Source organism: Rosa rugosa, chromosome 3, assembly GCF_958449725.1.
Source record: "Rosa rugosa chromosome 3, drRosRugo1.1, whole genome shotgun sequence".
NCBI lineage: Eukaryota > Viridiplantae > Streptophyta > Magnoliopsida > Rosales > Rosaceae > Rosa > Rosa rugosa.
In genome coordinates, this window is record NC_084822.1 from 28,748,616 (window position 1) to 28,765,975 (window position 17,360).

The 17,360-nt window shown below is 41.3% G+C and overlaps 2 protein-coding genes across 2 annotated transcripts; one reads left to right on the forward strand and one right to left on the reverse strand.

Moving 5' to 3' along the window:
• Positions 1-3,905: 3,905 nt before the first annotated feature.
• Positions 3,906-6,056, reverse strand: LOC133737519 (uncharacterized). Its single transcript, XM_062165056.1, has 2 exons — positions 4,994-6,056; positions 3,906-4,483 (listed from the first exon to the last, which is right to left on the reverse strand). Exons 1-2 carry the CDS (start codon positions 6,054-6,056, stop codon positions 3,906-3,908), a joined length of 1,641 nt encoding a protein of 546 aa, XP_062021040.1.
• A 1,289-nt stretch (positions 6,057-7,345) lies between these two features.
• Positions 7,346-14,578, forward strand: LOC133737520 (uncharacterized). Its single transcript, XM_062165057.1, has 2 exons — positions 7,346-7,488; positions 14,140-14,578. The coding sequence occupies exons 1-2, from the start codon at positions 7,346-7,348 to the stop codon at positions 14,576-14,578; spliced, it is 582 nt and encodes a 193-aa protein (XP_062021041.1).
• Positions 14,579-17,360: the final 2,782 nt, after the last annotated feature.

Consider the following 17,360-nt stretch of genomic DNA (forward strand, 5'->3'; position numbering starts at 1 on the left):
GATGTTGTGAATGTGTCTTGGTGTTGGTGTTTGGTCGTGGTACTACAATCGGCTCTCGAGGAGACTAGGACCGAAGTACGTTGACAGAGGGTTTGGTGGCACTGAAAGTCGGCTTCTGAGAAGATTAGGACTAGGAGTGTGATCACCGGTAAGAGAAAGAGAAGGAGAGGAGTTGCTCTTAGAGAGGTTGCTCTAGAGAGAACTTAGATCATCTTAGAGATGTTTTGATGTTGTGAATGTGTGTTTTAGAATGAGAGGAGAAGGTGTTTATATAGGGAAGAAAAAGAAGAGTGAAATGATGAGTGGAAGAAAAATAATGAAAGTGGAGTATGAAAGTGATTTGTAAAATATGGAAAAGATAGAGAAATGATGAAATGAAAGCAAAGCATGAAGGTGTAGAAACATGGAAGTGATGATGATCTATTAAAGAGATTGTAGTAGAAAAATATATCCAAGGAAAAAAAGAAAAGCATCTAGCTTTCTTCATGTGGGTAGGAAACATGAACATGTGAATATTGAGCTGGTTTTAGGTCAGTTTCTGCCCCTTTATTCCTTCAATTATTTATCCAACAAGACTTCAGAATGAGCCTTCGACTTCTTCATAAAAACTGTTCCACTATGAGTGTAGATCATCCTGACAAATTTTCAGAGCTTTATTCCATGCGGTTGGGCTGGAAATGCTTCTGGACCTCTTACAGGTCCAGTTTTCCAGTTTTGCTTCTGTAAAAGATTGGACTGATTGTTTGAAGGCCTTCCACTCAAAAATATCTCTGGCACTCTTCATAAGAAATGATCCTTGGGATGTCTAGATTTAATCTGGAAAGTTTTAGCTCATTTAGATTTCATTTGGTTAGTCTTCCGCCTCTCCTTCCTTGTTTAGCTCGGTTTCTCCTAGCCGAAGTAGGAAAATGTGCTAAAGTTGACTTTTCATGTTTCCATGCTTCCATAGTAGGCTTTATTTAGCCTCTAAATATATATTTCGAACTTGTCGACAATATATAGCTTGAGCCACTGACATTGGCTCAATTTCTCCAAGACACGCCTTGTCAGGCCAAAATGCTTATTTTGGGTCCAATCAAATATCTACATTCTGGATGGTCGAATCAACCTACTTTTGAGGTTGACCCGACAGCAGTTGGAGCTAAGCTCAGCCGCTACCGGCGACACGTCTGGCCATGTTTGGGACAGTTGCATGTTTCGTTTATCATCTACTTGTCGATACGAGCATTTTGATATATGATATGTAATTTTTAGAGATCGTATGAATATGTTAGGATTTTTACCGGTTTCGATTATCTCGATTTTTGATCCGTGAGGATCCGGCCGTTTGATTGACTTGTAGTTTTGATATATTGACTGTAGAAGTGCATGTTTCAGAGACTTTGGGTGGTGTCAGATGAAGTTTCGCTTCAATTGGCATTACTTATGGGTTTTAGTTCAAATAAGGGATTAGAACTTTAATCGGTTTGTAATTTATGTACTGAATTGAGATCGTATTTTACTTAGGTGATTGGCGAAGAGTGTTCTGTACTTGATCTCGGCTATAAGAGAAGATGCATCAGGATTTAGAGGTGAGTATATCTCACGTGGTTCATTTATGAACCGAGCTACATTATTGTTCGGTTTAATCGCTAACTTGTGAAATTGTTTTCTGGAAATAAAGTTTTGTTTTAAATTATATGAACTTGATCGGCTACTGTTCATAGGTAAGTAAAATGAGATTTTAATTATAAAAATAATTTTTTTTCGAGTTTTGCGATTGTGGACTATAGTTGGTATCAGTGGCATTCCTGAGTGGATGACTATGTATATATATATATATATTTACGTGAACTATACATCTTGATGGTGTGGCATTGTGTTATGCGTAGTAAATTGTGATTTTATTCGGTTTACTGTTGTGGGCATTTACTATTTGCAGAAATACAATGTATCATGTAATTGTTGATTTTATTGCATGTGTTGAAAGAGTATTTGAGTTTTGGTGTAACAATTTGAGTCATGTAGGACTTTTTAAATGTTTTCGGATCTACGAATTTGGTGTCACAGTAGTGACAGAGGCAAATATATCGAGAACCACGCCTTCGGCCGGGTGAGTAGTTACGATCAGTTAGAGCTCTGTCTGTCTGTCATTGTATTGCATGGGGATAACACGTGGGTTACGTGAGACCATGAGTACACATTTTAAAAAGAGAGTTTCAAGTAGTTTCTTTCTTTTATCGTCCGAGGAGGGACTTGATTTTCATATTATGATGTGAGTTGAAATAATATGATTTATCACTTAGTGATGTATGTTACCTTTAAGAGGTAAGGATGTCGAGTTTTTGAAAACGAGTCATTTTGTAAAATCGTTTATTTGGAGTTGAAGGGTGATTTTTTGGTTTTAGCGTGAGTGGTTTGATTTCTTATTTATTTTCCATTTTCATTTTTATTGAGTGATTTTAATGTAATCTCCTAAACAAATTCTCTATGCAGGGATTACTGATTCTATTTAGTTTAATTGAGAAATGCTTTCATTCGAGAGGAAATGAAAATGAATTCTTGGATTTGTAGTTGAGATTTCAATTGATTTGGTATGTCGCGATATAGTGACATGTGTTTCCTTAAAAAGAAAAGGATTTATATTGAAATTAATCATTGTGTTGATTTGTTGTCCTTGAGTAGGAAATGAGATTTGTGGTTATTTTGGTTTACTCGCACGAGCTAGCTTGTAAAAGCTTATCGGATTTCTTGTTTCAACTCGGTGCACTATTCCATGGTGTAAGGTTATTGTGCATGTTAGAATATCAAGTAATCATCTTCGAAGCTGAGGTGTACTTTCTGTAGCGTGGACGTAGAAGGGTATTCTTAGTTTTAATCTTTCGCTGTGTAGTGAGAGTGGTGGATGTGTTCACTTATTGAATTGTTGTTCAGTTTAATTTGTAAACTCTCTGTAATGTAATGTGATTCTAAAGAATGAGTCGGTATTGACATTGGTGAACTTGGTTTGTTTTGTTGCTTAGTTTAAATGAAAAATGTTCTAAGTGCTTTTTTGTTATTGTTGAGTTATCGCGTTTTCGATTCAAATTTCTTTATTTGAAATTCGGAGCGTGACAAGGGTCATCTTACCCTTAATTTTGGATGCTTCAATCCTCTATACCTTTCTCGATGACTATTTGGTCTTATTTGCAACCCTCTTGGTTTTTCTTTTTCTTTTTCTTGTGGACAAATGGTATGGCTGTTAGTGATGCCTTCATATCTCATTAGATTCGAGGATGTGGTTTTGCCCATGGTTTACAACTTTGACGAAGTTCAACGCATAACTTTCTTGAGGTGGGTATGTCACAATTTCTCATGTCACCTAGCGGTGATGTTACGGTCTAATGGCGGTGGTCAGTTCTCGATTGGTTACTGGAGACTTGGAGAGTACTTTGTTATCCTTGGTTGTGTCTGAGGTTTAGAACTTGCTATTTTATAATATGAGGGCTTGTTTGTGCTGAGGGACGTTGAATCTAACCTCTTGGGCTTTTTGATCGACTATTTTATTTACTGCATCAGTTCTTATTCAAGTGGAAATGTGCAAATGAAGCCACTGTTCCATGCTATACATGTGAAGAAGCTGCAAAGCTGCCCTTCAGATCGCTAGTCATTCTTTCCATCGTCGATGGTTTGATGATGGTGGCCAAGAATCGTTAGCGTAGCTGTTCTTCAGATGCTTTGCTGATTTGGATCATTGGAGAGCTTGGGCTTTCTACACCAAAGACCATGTCTTGGACTTAGGTCTGTAAGAAGTCCTAGTCCAAGGAGAATGAAGTTTTATTTGTTTTTTTGGGAATGAAAACTTTCATTAAAACAGAGACCAAAGGAAACAAGCAGAAAGACAAAGCTCAGAAAGCCTAAAAAAGGAGAGGCCAGAGCAGAGGCCATTAAGGAGGGCCAGGGCACCCATCATACAACAAGATTTCAGAAAGAGAAGAAGGCGGGTGTGAAAGCCAGTTCACAGGGCACTTTCCTCTACAAGCAAGAGCAGCTAGATGATCTGCTGCACAATTTGCTGATCTGCTGGTCCAAAGCCAGCTGACTTGCCGGGTTTGAGCTAGATACCGGACTTGAGTGATAATGTTAGTAGCCTGCCAATCTGCAGGGGGAACATTTGTAGTGAGACTCTTGATGAGAGATTGAGAATCTGAAGCTAATTCCACATGCCGATGAGGGAAGGAGAGAGCAAGAACCATGCCTTCATTCATTGCAAAAGCCTCAGCTGCAAACACAGAAGGAGCGGAAAGGGTTTTAACAGACCCAGCAATTACACGACCATGATGATTACGTACAATTGCGGCAACACCACATGATAATGAGTCAGAATGCCAGGCTGCATCAGTATTAATTTTGAGAGCATGTATGGGGGGTGGTTGCCAGTGATGAGAAGCACGGGATTGGGAGGTGGAAGATGAAGGAGTGTGAGGGGGTGAAGGACATTTCTTATGCACAGTGAATTCTGAAGCTGCATGAAATGCAGAGGAAGCAATCAAAGACGGGTTGGGTTCAACATGGTTAAAGAAGCAGAAGCACCTATGCTTCCAGATTCTCCAAAGAAGAAAAGATATCTAAGTGAAGAAGTCCCCGGAGGCATCCATCAAACTGATTTGGTGAAGCCAGCGATCAAAAGAGGTAATTTGTTGAGGTTGGATTTTATAACTTAGAGGATGGCCAAACCAAGTAGCCATTGACCATTTGCAGGTGAGGAGCAGATGTTCAACAGATTCAGGGAATAAATTGCATAGAGGACAAAGGGCAGAGGTAGAAATATGCCTATGAAAAAGAGTAGCTTTGACAGGCAGGATGTTATGGCATGCTCGCCACAAAAAGATTTTTATTTTTGGAAGGGTTTTCAGCTTTTGGATCCAGGGCCAAATGGAGGGTTGAATTGAGTGGGATTGGTGAGGATGAATGGAGGAGTGGATGTGTGAACGATTGTGATGAAAGTGGTAGCCCGAACGGACCGTGTAATTACCGTTTTTCACATGAGGCCAAATCAATTTGTCCAGGGTCTGAGGGTCAATGAGAGGGATGGCAGAGATACGTCGAACTGAATCTGCAGATAGATATGTAGAAATGCGGCTAGTGTCCCACTGTTTGGAGTTCCAGTCAATAAGAGAACTTACTAAAGAGGAGGAGTCGATATGATCAGCACATATTGGGGAAGGGGAGGGCATTGGGACCCAATGGTCAGACCACAAATTGACTGAAGAACCATTTCCAATATTCCATACAGTACCTTGGTGCAGAAGATCTCTACCGATTAGGATGCTAGACCAAATCCATGATGGGGTGCCACCTTTCCGAGCATGGAGCAGGGTAGTGTTAGGGAAGTATCTCTGTTTAAGAACTCTAGCACACAGGGAAGATGGATCTTGAATTAGCCTCCAAGCTTGCTTTGCAAGTAAGGCATCATTAAAGGATTGCAGATTTCGAAATCCAAGGCCACCCTGATCTTTAGGCAAACTAAGGAAGTCCCATGATTTCCAATGAATTCCCGAGGAATCAGTGTTACCCCACCAAAAGTTACTCAATATAGAATTAAGCTCATTGCAGGTAGAAAGAGGGAACTTAAAGCACAACATTGGGTAGGCCGGGATAGCAGAGGCTACAGACTTTATTAGAACCTCTTTCCCAGCTTGACTGAGTGAAGTTTGCTTCCAACCTTTAACTTTTTTCAAAACAGCTTCTTTAATGTAAGCTAGAGCACCTCTTTTGGAACGACCCCAAGTGGTGGGAAGTCCTAAGTACTTGCCCGGATCAGTCACAACCTTCATACCCAAAATGGAGCTGAGAAAATGGATTATTTCTGGCCTGGTATTTGGACTGAAGTAGAGGGAGGACTTGTCGGCGTTGATGAGCTGACCAGAAGCGAGGCAGTAAGTATGAAGAATGTCGGAGAGATGTTCACAATTTTGAAGAGTTTCTTTTAGAAAGAAAAGAGAGTCATCTGCAAAGAACAAGTGACTAATTTCAATGCCCGGTTGACCAAGAGATATTGGATGCAGGAGCTGAGTATTGCAGGCTTTGATCAACATTCTAGAGAGGACATCGTTAACGAATAGGAATAAGAAGGGAGACAGGGGATCTCCTTGGCGAAGGCCACGTGAGGGTCTGAAACTTGCACCTGGTTTTCCATTAAAAAGAACAGAGTAAGAGACTGAAGTTACACAGCTCATAATGAGATCCACCCAATGGGCAGCAAACCCCAATTTTCAGAGAACAGCATCTAGGAAGGTCCATTCCACTCTGTCAAAAGCTTTGCTCATATCTAATTTCAACCCAAAAGCACCATCATGACCAGAGCGAAGCAGTTTGAGATGGTGGAATGCTTCATGAGCAACAATGATGTTGTCTTGGATTTGCCTCTGTTGGATAAAAGCTGACTGATTCTCAGTGATTAAGTCAGACATGAAAGGCTTTAGTCTGCTTACCATAATTTTGGCAAGGATTTTGTATGAGAAATTGCATAAAGCAATAGGTCGGTATTGTGAGGCAGAAACAGGGCACTGGACCTTGGGAACTAAGGCTATATGAGTTTGGTTAAAGTGAGAGAGAATGTTTTGTGCAGCAAGATGGTTGATAGCAGATTCATGGACAACAGACTTGACTATATCCCAATGAGTTTGATAAAAAATGCCAGAAAAGCCATCAGGTCCCGGTGCTTTAAAGCCCCCCAAGTCAAAAACAGCATCCTTGACTTCTTGGAGAGTAACAGGAGAAGTTAAGGACGTGTTCATATCTGGAGTCACGAGCGGATCGACAAAGTTTAGAACTTCATCCAAGATTTGAGGGCCATTTGAAGTGTAGAGCTGTTGAAAGTGCAGAGTGAAAAGCATGCTGATATCAGCCGCGCTATCCAACCAATGTCCAGCATGATCTTGAATGCGCAGAATTTTGTTGTACTGTCTTCTCTGAAGGGTGGTCTGATGGAAAAATCTAGAATTTTGGTCACCAAGATTAAGCCAGTTAATCCTCGATCTCTGGTGCCAGTACATTTCATCTTGTTGCCATAAGTGAGCAATTTGGCCGGTGAGGTCGCTTATTGTTGCAGACACATCCGTCGAATTTGACTCATACAGAGCTTCAAGGTCAGAGATTAAGGACTTCACCTCCTCATTTGAATTCAGGAATGCAGTTGCAGACCAAGATTGCAATGATTTCCGACATCACAGAGATTAGAGATCCAAGGAATGAAGTTTTATTTGTTGGCTGTTACGCTTTTACCTACAATTTACGAATTGATTACACTTTTTTATATAGTCAAAGAAGATGTAATTGCTGTAAGTGATTACATCACTTATGGCTGTAAGTGATTACATCACTTATGGCAAACTGGAATTTGGGAAAGCTAACTCTTTTTCTGGACCAAAATACAATTGATTCTATTACTAGTATCCCTATCCCTGTTTCTAATTTTAAAGACAAGTTTGTCTGGGGTTCTGCAGCTGATGGAAAGCTCACCATCAAGTCTGCCACTTGGCTACAATTTAATTCTAATTATCATAATCAAACTCCTATTTTGAATACAATTTGAAAACTTAACCTTCCCCCAAAAGTCAAAATCTTTGTTTGGCTTTTTATTAGGGGAAGGCTGAAAATCAGGGCTTTTATTGCTTGTTATAATCATACTATTGACACTGCTTGTGCTTTATGTGGAACAGAGCTGGAAGACTATGATAATTTGTTCCATTCCTGTTCCTTCTCTAATAGAGTCTGGAGCTCTTCAACCAATCTTCCTGCTCCAACAAATTTCCCTAATCTCTCTAAGTGGATCAGTTCTCTCTTCAATAAAGAATCCTCTGCAACTATTGAAGATTGTATTCTTATCTGCTGGCAAATCTGGGGAGCTAGGAACAACTTAATTTTCAACAATACTCTTGCTCTCCCAAATAATGTTCTTCACACTGCTACCTCGGTTGGTTCCAATTATAGACGGAATAATCCACCTTATATTAATCTAAAGCCTAGTTCTGAAGTCTCTATTCATTAGAAGCCCCCATGTTGGTTTTTACAAGCTCAATTTCAATGTTTCAGTTAAAGATCACAACAAAGTTGCTGCTGGTTTCATCATTAGAGAGTTAATAGCCACCTAATCCTTGCTGGTGAGCGCAGGTTAGGCATCTCCTCGGTCTCTATTGATGAAGGAAGTGCCCTTAAACATGGCCTAATTCATGCTCTTCGACATAATATCTTGTAGATACCTCTACTAGCAAGGCTAGTTTGCTATCTCACCAAGCATAATTAACACCCTCTTTGGGATACCCACAAGCCATGGTGAGGCCCAACCACTACTTGCATCTTTGATGTAGGACGAGAATGTGCCCAGTTTAGCCAGAAAACCATAAAAGCAAAGAAGCGGCGTAGAATCAAGAAGAGTGATTGGAAAATAGGTAACTCACGCGTAATGAGATTATTAGCCGCTGGAATATTCAAGAAGATTTGGTTTTGGACCTTTCGAGTTACTCGTACAAAAAGTCAGGTTTTGATTTTGAATCAGATTTGACTAACTTTTGGCCAGAATGTCCGTTTGAGACGCATGATACCTTTCCAGAATGGGAACGACAAGATCTTCAAGACTCACTTTAGTGAGCCCTATCAGATTTAGGCCAAAATGTATCGCCTTAATTATCCGATTCGTGATTTAGTATTTTTAGGCTAGTTTTACATTCTTTATATTTTAGGTTTTCTAGTTTATTTTGGATTTGTTTTGTTTTAATCCGTGGGCTTTAGGGTTTCATTGTTAGTCGCCCTAGGGTTTCTTTTCCCATATATAAGCAACCTTAAACGGCTGCAGAACTATCTTTTATCATATTTATCAATCAAATTGAGATTTATCTCTTTTATCTCTGGTGGACTCCAGAATCTTTGCTTAGGTTTATTGCTGGTAAACCTAGTTTATCATTCCGACTGCGTCAATCTTGTAGCCCTATGTTCAAGCTACGCTACGGTATCCGGAAGTGGCAAAACCATCGCCGGGAAGCCACCTTCCCGGCCTTGCCAAGTTGCCTCCATAATAGACCTTTCTAGACTAGAATAGTGATTTTAGTCATCCCACATCTAAGAAAATGTAAAGCAGAAGCATTCCTTCACCTATAAAATGAATGCCTCCTCCCACAACTCAAATCACTCCATTACACACTTTGTAATCCTAAACACATATAGTGCAACATTCAAGTGGACGTAGTTTCCCGCTAAGGCGGGAGACGAACCACTATACTTCGCTTGTGTCGTTCTCTCTCTCTCTCTCACTCTCTTAAGCTAACTAGTGATCCCACGGATCACTAACGTTAACATTGGCGCCGTCTGTGGGAAGCCAACACAAAGGCTTCGTCACCTATCATTGAGTAAAGTCATCTTAAATCATTATTTTTCTTTGGGCTCAAAGCAGTTCTTAGCGGTAACTTGTGCCATTGGCACCTGGTCAACGCCAAGAAGCTTGGTCAACGCCTGTATGGGCCGGTCAGCGTTTGGTCAACACTGATGTGCTGGGTCAACGCCCACTCAAAAAAAAAAAAAAAAAGGGTGGAGTGCTGCTCTACCGCCACCGCCAACACAACCTAGCGGTAAAACAAAAACAAAAATTTTTGGCATCAAGGTTAACTTGAGCTCAGTGCTTGCAAAAATTCCAAGTCAACGCCAACAACGCTAGTCAACGCCAGCTCAAAAAGGTCTCCGCCAAAAAAAAAAAAAAAAAAAAAAATTTTTGTTGCCTATTTTACTCTGGACACCCAAGAATTTTATCTTGGCACCCAGTCTTCTTCTTCGATTGCACCCAACAGCCAGGCAACCAACCGCGGCGAAGCCCTGCTTCCGCTGAAGAAACACCGCCAGGAGCCTCCTCCAAGCCTTGATGACGCACCGCGCAAGCTTCTGCCGCTCGACTAGCTCCATCAGTGGCATCGTCAAAACACCTCCGCCAAAGCAAGCTTCACGGCCACCGCCAGCAGGCCTACTGCCGAGCGAGCTTTGCTAGCCAAGGCTTCACCGCTCCGCTAGGCACCGCCAGCAAGCTTGACTGCTACCGCCAGTAGGCCATCCTCCGCCGGAAATGGACCGCTACCAACCTCCGACGGAAAACCTTCCGCCACACTGTACACCGCTAACAAGCGGCAAGTGTCCGCCAAATCTCCCTAACACAGCGCCAAGAGTTCCGCCAGCCACCGCTCCGCTGGGCAACCTCGTCCGAGCTGCACCGCTGGAAGTGCACCGCCGAACTTCCCCTTCGAGCTGCACCGCTGACAAAAATTACCGCTGGTCTGCACCGCCGGACTGTACACCGCTAGCAAACCTCCGCCAGGCACCAGACCTTAATTTTTCGTCTCCGGCTTCCGGCTTCGAAATTCTGTGGCGGACGAAATCTCCGCCAAAATTCTTTGGTCGGTTACAGCTCCGCCAGATCCCCTTGACGTCCGCACCCTTCTGCTTGCTGCTCTGCCAGGCTGTAGCACCAACGTCAACAACCACCACCGCTGGTAAAAACCACGCTCTGCCGGCACTCCTCCGCCGAACTCAAGCACCGCCGAACCCGAAGCTCCGCCGAACTCAAACCTCCGCTGAGCTCCGAGCTCCATCCACGAGGTCCGCTAGCTGAGCTCCGCTCCACCGCCAAACTTCTCCGCTGGCCATCACCACTGCTTCTCCGCATGTCATGCTCCGCTGGATGCAAAAGCCAACCACCGCTGGCATCCTCCGTCGGCCATCGCCGCTAGCCAAAGTTTCCCCGCTGGCCAAGCATCGCCGCTGGCCATCACTTCCACCGCGGACAAAACTCCGCTTTGCAGGCCTAACGGCCAATCCCCGCCAGCCTAGGTCCGGCGAGACTCCGGCACCCGCTGACTTACCTCAGCTCCCGAAAATGGCAGTTCTTGAAACCATTCGAACGCTCGAGTGGTGTTGCTCGTGACTTGAATATGAGTCATTCAACAAATTTGTGGACAACCTCCGCTACAAAGGCAACAACCAGATAAGTCTGCTTTTATCTCAGTATCTAGCGCAAGGCCCTATGCCTTTGCAGAAGCATGGTTAATAAAGTACTGATAGCTATACCACTATCTGACAGGCACCCTATTATAAGGCATTGCCCATGTGCTCCTGATACCAATACTTGTGGTATTAGTGCAAATAACATTTGCATCACAGCCTCACATATATATTTACTATATTTATGCTGCCATGATTCAAACTCATCACCATCCATATATTAATATAAATATGTTGGCAATGCCATATTTTACCCAAATAACATTTGTTTATTAGCATGTCTATTGATATCGATAGCAGTTCACTCTCGACACATACACATATAATTATATATAGTTGAGATGATTATATGCATGCCACAGACTAGCTCAGTAGCTCACATGTGCAATACACCAGTTCGAATTAAAGTATGGCTACCACCACGTGGTGCTTGCTAAGCCCAGGCGGCGTTGGCATAGTCAACATGTTTCAATTACTATGCTAGTTCAAAATTATGCATGTGCCATGCATATAATTCTCCAAACATGTGTACCGAAGTTACTATTCAGCATGACATCAATTAAATGCTCTCTTCAAATATTCAAATGTCTCAATCAATATCCCTACCAAATTCTACATTACTATGAGTTTATGGTCAGTGGCAGTAGCTCACAATCTGAAAATGCATTCTGCATGGCTTCATTACCTTGTGACAATATGATTATATTTATGGGCTAGCAATCTAGCAACAAGTACTCATTCATACTTTGACACATTGTACTTTGTGTGTAAATGACATTTATGCCTATCTAAGTTCAATATCTCATGTCAACTTATACACTTTCTTTAAAACTTTATCAAAGTACATATGCCAATTATTTATGTTGATTTTACAAATCTACATATTAATCATCTATTTTGTTTCAAGGAAATTCAACTATTTCTATTGAGCATTCAACCTCAACTACGAGTTGACGGACATTATCGGCGTACTTTATCCGCCAGAAGCAATGGACCGTCACACTCGGCCAACTCCGCTAGCCTCCAAATCGGCATAAGATAAGTAACAATATCTTATCTTTTGCGCTCTTTCAAATTGAGCTAGTGCCATGCCAATCACATGCTTTTACCACTTTAAGCATGCCTACAAATATATCACACTTGATATGCTTTTACATACTTCCATAAACTTTTGAGCATGCCAACAACATTTCGTAGATTTGGCAACACTTTCTAGACCTCACATGCTAGATATGCCATGTTTCACATACCGATCTCAATGATCCTTTAGCATATCTACAAAAATGCAAAAATGTTATTAGCGACTTTACTATAAGTACATGCTATACACATATGTCATGCTTCTATTTTAATTGCAATTCAATTAAATAAACATGTGACATTCATCTAGAAGCTTGTGACACTTACGACTTAATTAAACATGCTCGGATAAACGACTTGCTTGGGTTACGACTCGCTTGGGTATCGAGTATGGCCACGACTTGCGCTTGGGCCACGCCTCGCATGCTCGCACAGCGCCTACACACTCAACTACACCCAACTTGCTCGAACAACCCAACTTGCTCGATCATGTCCAACATGTTTTACTTAAGCCCCAAGTTCACAAACGCTTCATTCTATGTCACCGGAACTACTCCCACAAAATTACTTTGGACACCCATTACACTTGCCACTATCTATTGTGCGTGTTATATGGCCATAAGATCCACATATACAACTACCAATATTTTACATGTTCATACACATTAATGGAATATTGAATTCTTCTACCATTTGTTGCTTACTACAAACTGAATTCTTTTCGCATTCCATTAATACGGACGATAACCAATGCAACAAGCATTCTACATATGCCTATTTTTTGTCTTTGTTGTGCAGGTTAACGAGTCCCTTCTTGCTTACGGAGTTCGGGGACTTGTAGGGGCTCCGTGCCGCCCGGTTACTTATGCTTGGTGACATCATGTGTATAACTCCCCAACCAAGAAGCTCCTCTTACTTGGGGACTTGTAGATACCTCTACTAGCAAGGCTAGTTTGCTATCTCACCAAGCATAATTAACACCCTCTTTGGGATACCCACAAGCTATGGTGAGGCCCAACCGCTACTTGCATCTTGTAACCCTATGTTCAAGCTACGCTACAGTATCCGGAAGTGGCAAAACCGTCGCCGGGAAGCCACCTTCCCGGCCTTGCCAAGTTGCCTCCATAATAGACCTTTCTAGACTAGAATAGTGATTTTAGTCATCCCACATCTAAGAAAATGTAAAGGAGAAGCATTCCTTCACCTATAAAAGGAATGCCTCCTCCCACAACTCAAATCACTCCATTACACACTTTGTAATCCTAAACACATATAGTGCAACATTCAAGTGGACGTAGTTTCCCGCTAAGGCGGGAGACGAACCACTATACTTCGCTTGTGTCGTTCTCTCTCTCTCTCTCACTCTCTTAAGCTAACTAGAGATCCCACGGATCACTAACGTTAACATATCTCAAGAATTCAAGTGAAAGGAGACTCTCTGCTTGTTATCAATTGCATCCTGTGCTCCCCCCTAGAAACTCATATACTTGATTCATAACATAAGCTGTCTCGCCTCAAAGTTTGATGTCATTTCTTTCAGTCATGTGCTTCGAGAATCTAATTTCGTTGCGGACGCCATCACTTCGGCGCGTCATTCTCTCCCCAATCCCAAAGTTTGGCTCAACTCTATTCCGATTGTGGCCTATTCTGCCTTCCACTTAGATGCCAATAACCTTGGTTGTCCAAGGGCTTTTGTGTTGTAATTTTCCTTTTCTCTTCAAAAAGAAAAAAAATGTAATTGTAATTGACATTCTCAAAAAAAAAAAAAAAAAAAAAAGTAATTGCACACCACCATTGAATTCTTAGGCGATTAAATATTCAATATTTAATTATATGTTTTGAGACTTATTTTTTAGGTTTGTAGGCTCATTTGAAGAATTTGAGTGTCTTATTATGTAATAAGTGGTACTTGCTAGTTTTCCTAGCATTTAGTCAAAAGATGTTTTGTTTGTTTTGTTTTTCATTTTATTTTTTATGAAATGAAATTTTATTTTAATAACAAAACATCAAGTACAAATAACATGGTGCTGGCAAAATTGGTGCTGGTGGTGTTATCAGATCTCCCTCTGGAGATTGGATCAAAGGGTTTCAAGTAAACCTGGGCATTGGTGAGGTTTTGGATGAAGAAACATGGGGTTTGTATTATGGCCTTAGGCAAGCTCTTGCTTGTCATATTACTAAGATCGAGGTTGAGTCGGATTCTGCAATTTTGGTGAAACTTATTCTTGATAGTGATGTTTCTATCCATCCTCTTGGCTCTCTGATTGATTGCTGCAATGCTTTGATCAAGAAGTTTCATTCTTTCTCCCTAAAGCACATCTATCGTGAATGCAATATGGTGGCAGATTGTCTTGCAAAGAATAGCATTGATCATGCTTATGGAGTCATCGAATTTGATGCTCCTCCTATTCATGCTGCTAATGTTTTTCTTGAAGATTTTGATGGAGCTACTAGAGTTAGAAGATTTGGTGTCGGACATTCTAGTGGTCATGCTTAGCTAATTTTTAGTTTTGTTATGTTTTCTGGGCCTCTTTAGGTCCCCTTTGTAACCAAAAAAAAAAAAAAAACATGATTCATTACTTAATAAAAAAAAGGATTCATTAAATGAATACATCCATAACCATAAGACATCAAGTACTAAAACTATGCATCCTCACTCATAATTTATTCAATGGCGAAAAATTGGGTAACTGACTAAATCAATTTTTCCAAAATATAACAATAATTAGTACAAATGACCACAATAGTGAACTGGCAAGCAGGCAATCCATAGAATCTCTCGATCACATAAGAACACACTAGTACTAAACAACATGGCCTTAAGCTAGCAAGGGACTGGATCAGATTGACAATAAACCGGCTATTGAAATCTAGACACGCACTGACACATGAGTCTAAGACGACAACCCTGAGTCGATAGAGCATGAACTTAGTTGAGATATAAAAACATATCCAAAAACTACACACATGAAAACCTCAAAACAAAAATTAACAATAACTGAAAGGAAAATCAGTAGCCCAGTAGCCACCATCCGCCATTTCAATTCTCTCAATCATCACCATATCAGATTTATTCGCTGATAATCAATAGCTTTCTACACTAATCACCACCATGCCAATCTGCCACACCTTGATCACAATAAACACTTGCTAATTCACCGATAATTTAAAATAATTATTAAAATAACTTATTTATTTTTATCTGGTTAACAATCAACGATATTTGAACTCATCGCATCCAACATACTAAAGTTATTATATTTGGCGAGTTTTTTGAATAGCACCTCCTTCAATCATATCAAGAGAGATCTCAACTTCCTTGCGGATGCTATTGCTAAACTTGGTCACCATACTCCTGCATAGAGATGGTTGAATGCTCTTCCTCTCTCTACTAGTCAAGCCTATTTGTTTGATACTTTTTTTTTTTTTAATCAGAAGGGAAACTTCATTCATATTCATAATGAAATATTACAAGGGAAAATGATCATTTACCCGATTTTAGGCTAAAAATTGCCCACTTGCTCCACTAACTGTTTTTTAACCTCATTTACTCAAAACACTCTAAGGGATTATTTCCCCTTTACCCAATTAATTCTTTTTTTTTTTTTTTTTGAGACTTTTTTGCCCTCTCCTTCTTTCTCACTTAGAGAGAGAAGTCACCTTCCACCTTGCTGTGCTCCGGTGACCAGTGGCCGGCGCGGTCTCCGGCGACCAATGACCGGATTCCGGGAACCGGTAACCGAAATCCGGCGACCGATGACTGGAATCCGGAATCCGGCTATTATTGCCCCCCAGTAATCATATTATTGCCTCCCAAAAATCATATTATTGCCGTCCAGTGAATTGTATGAACTCCCAAATCCAAAATGAATACACTACAGGAACAATTGATCAATTTATAATCATATTATTGGCTCCCAATAATCATATTATTGCCCCCCAATACAAAGTCCAATGTCTCTACTGCCTCCCAATAGACCACCAAAAATGCACCATTTTGTATGATTCACAGATAATTTGTCTTTAATACACAGAAAACAACAGGTAACTTATCAATACACCACACTATAGTGATCCCTGTCCCTCATTTCAAAGTCTACTGGGGGCCAATAATGTGTCTACTGGGGGCCAATAATGGGTTATTATTATATTCCAAATAACCATTTCCAAGTGCCTGATCAAGTAGATAAATCTCTTATGTTAAGAGAAACCTCGATCTGGTGGCCTACCCACGGGGCTCGGAGCCACCAACACATCAACACCAATCCCAGAGTAGCCAGTCAAAACAATCCATGCCATCACCTTGAGACGCGCAACACCAGAAGGCATGACCACCTCGAACGCCGGCCGCTAGAGAAGAAACCATAACAGTAGTGCCACGCAGCCATTCACCAATCTGAGAGAAGCAGAATGCGCGACCTCCATACTTGATCGCGCCAAAGGAGGTAGCGGTCCGAATGACCGGCTGGCTCCGACAGCGTCGCGGCACCGAGATGGTTGCTCCGATTGCTGTACTGCTCCGCCAATCGGATCTGACAGAGACAGAGTTTCAGTCGGATTCTGAAGGCCTCGACATCACCACCATTAGAGAAGTGAAGGAGGTTTGGTTTTCGTGACCGGAGACGACGGCGACGAGGATCATCACCGGGCATCGAGGCGACGAGGATCATCACCAGGCTGTACTGCTCCGCCAATCGGATCTGACAGAGATAGAGTTTCAGTCGGATTCCGAAGGCCTCGACATCGCCACCATCAGAGAAGTGAAGGAGGTTTGGTTTTCGTGACCGGAGACGACGGCAACGCGGATCATCACCGGGCATCGAGGCGACGAGGATCATCACCAGGCATCGAGGTTCTGGGCCGTGAGCGTGAGGGAGGGAGGGAGCGAGCGAGAGAGAGAGAGATTAATGTAATTTATTAATTAAAATGAGGGTAATACTGTCAAACACTGTTAGTTTGGATAAATGAGGTTAAATAACTCTTGGTGGAGTAAGTGGGCAATTTTCTGTCTAAAATTGGGTAAGTGGTCACAGCCCCATATTACAATGGGTTGTGTGCAAAAGTTATTCTATCCAACAGTCAATATGAACGTGATAGAACCAAATTTTGCCCACGCTAGATTTCAAACTAAAAGTCCATATTGACACGCTGCAGGTTGTAAAAGAGGTTATTGTTTGTAATATTTTTATGTACTTTGAAAAATAAAATTACTAAAATTATTAAAATCGTGAAAAATAGATAAAAATATCATTTCACCACAGAAAAAGACTGCATGCTGT

Coding starts and splice junctions, on each gene's coding strand:
- LOC133737519 (XM_062165056.1), bottom strand. CDS start 6,056: ATGTTGATCAAAGCCTGCAATACTCAGCTCCTGCATCCAATATCTCTT. Junction 4,484..4,993: donor TTGGCCTCATGTGAAAAACG/GTAATTACACGG, acceptor CATTTCATGCAG/CTTCAGAATTCACTGTGCAT.
- LOC133737520 (XM_062165057.1), top strand. CDS start 7,346: ATGGCAAACTGGAATTTGGGAAAGCTAACTCTTTTTCTGGACCAAAAT. Junction 7,489..14,139: donor GATGGAAAGCTCACCATCAA/GTCTGCCACTTG, acceptor TGGTGTTATCAG/ATCTCCCTCTGGAGATTGGA.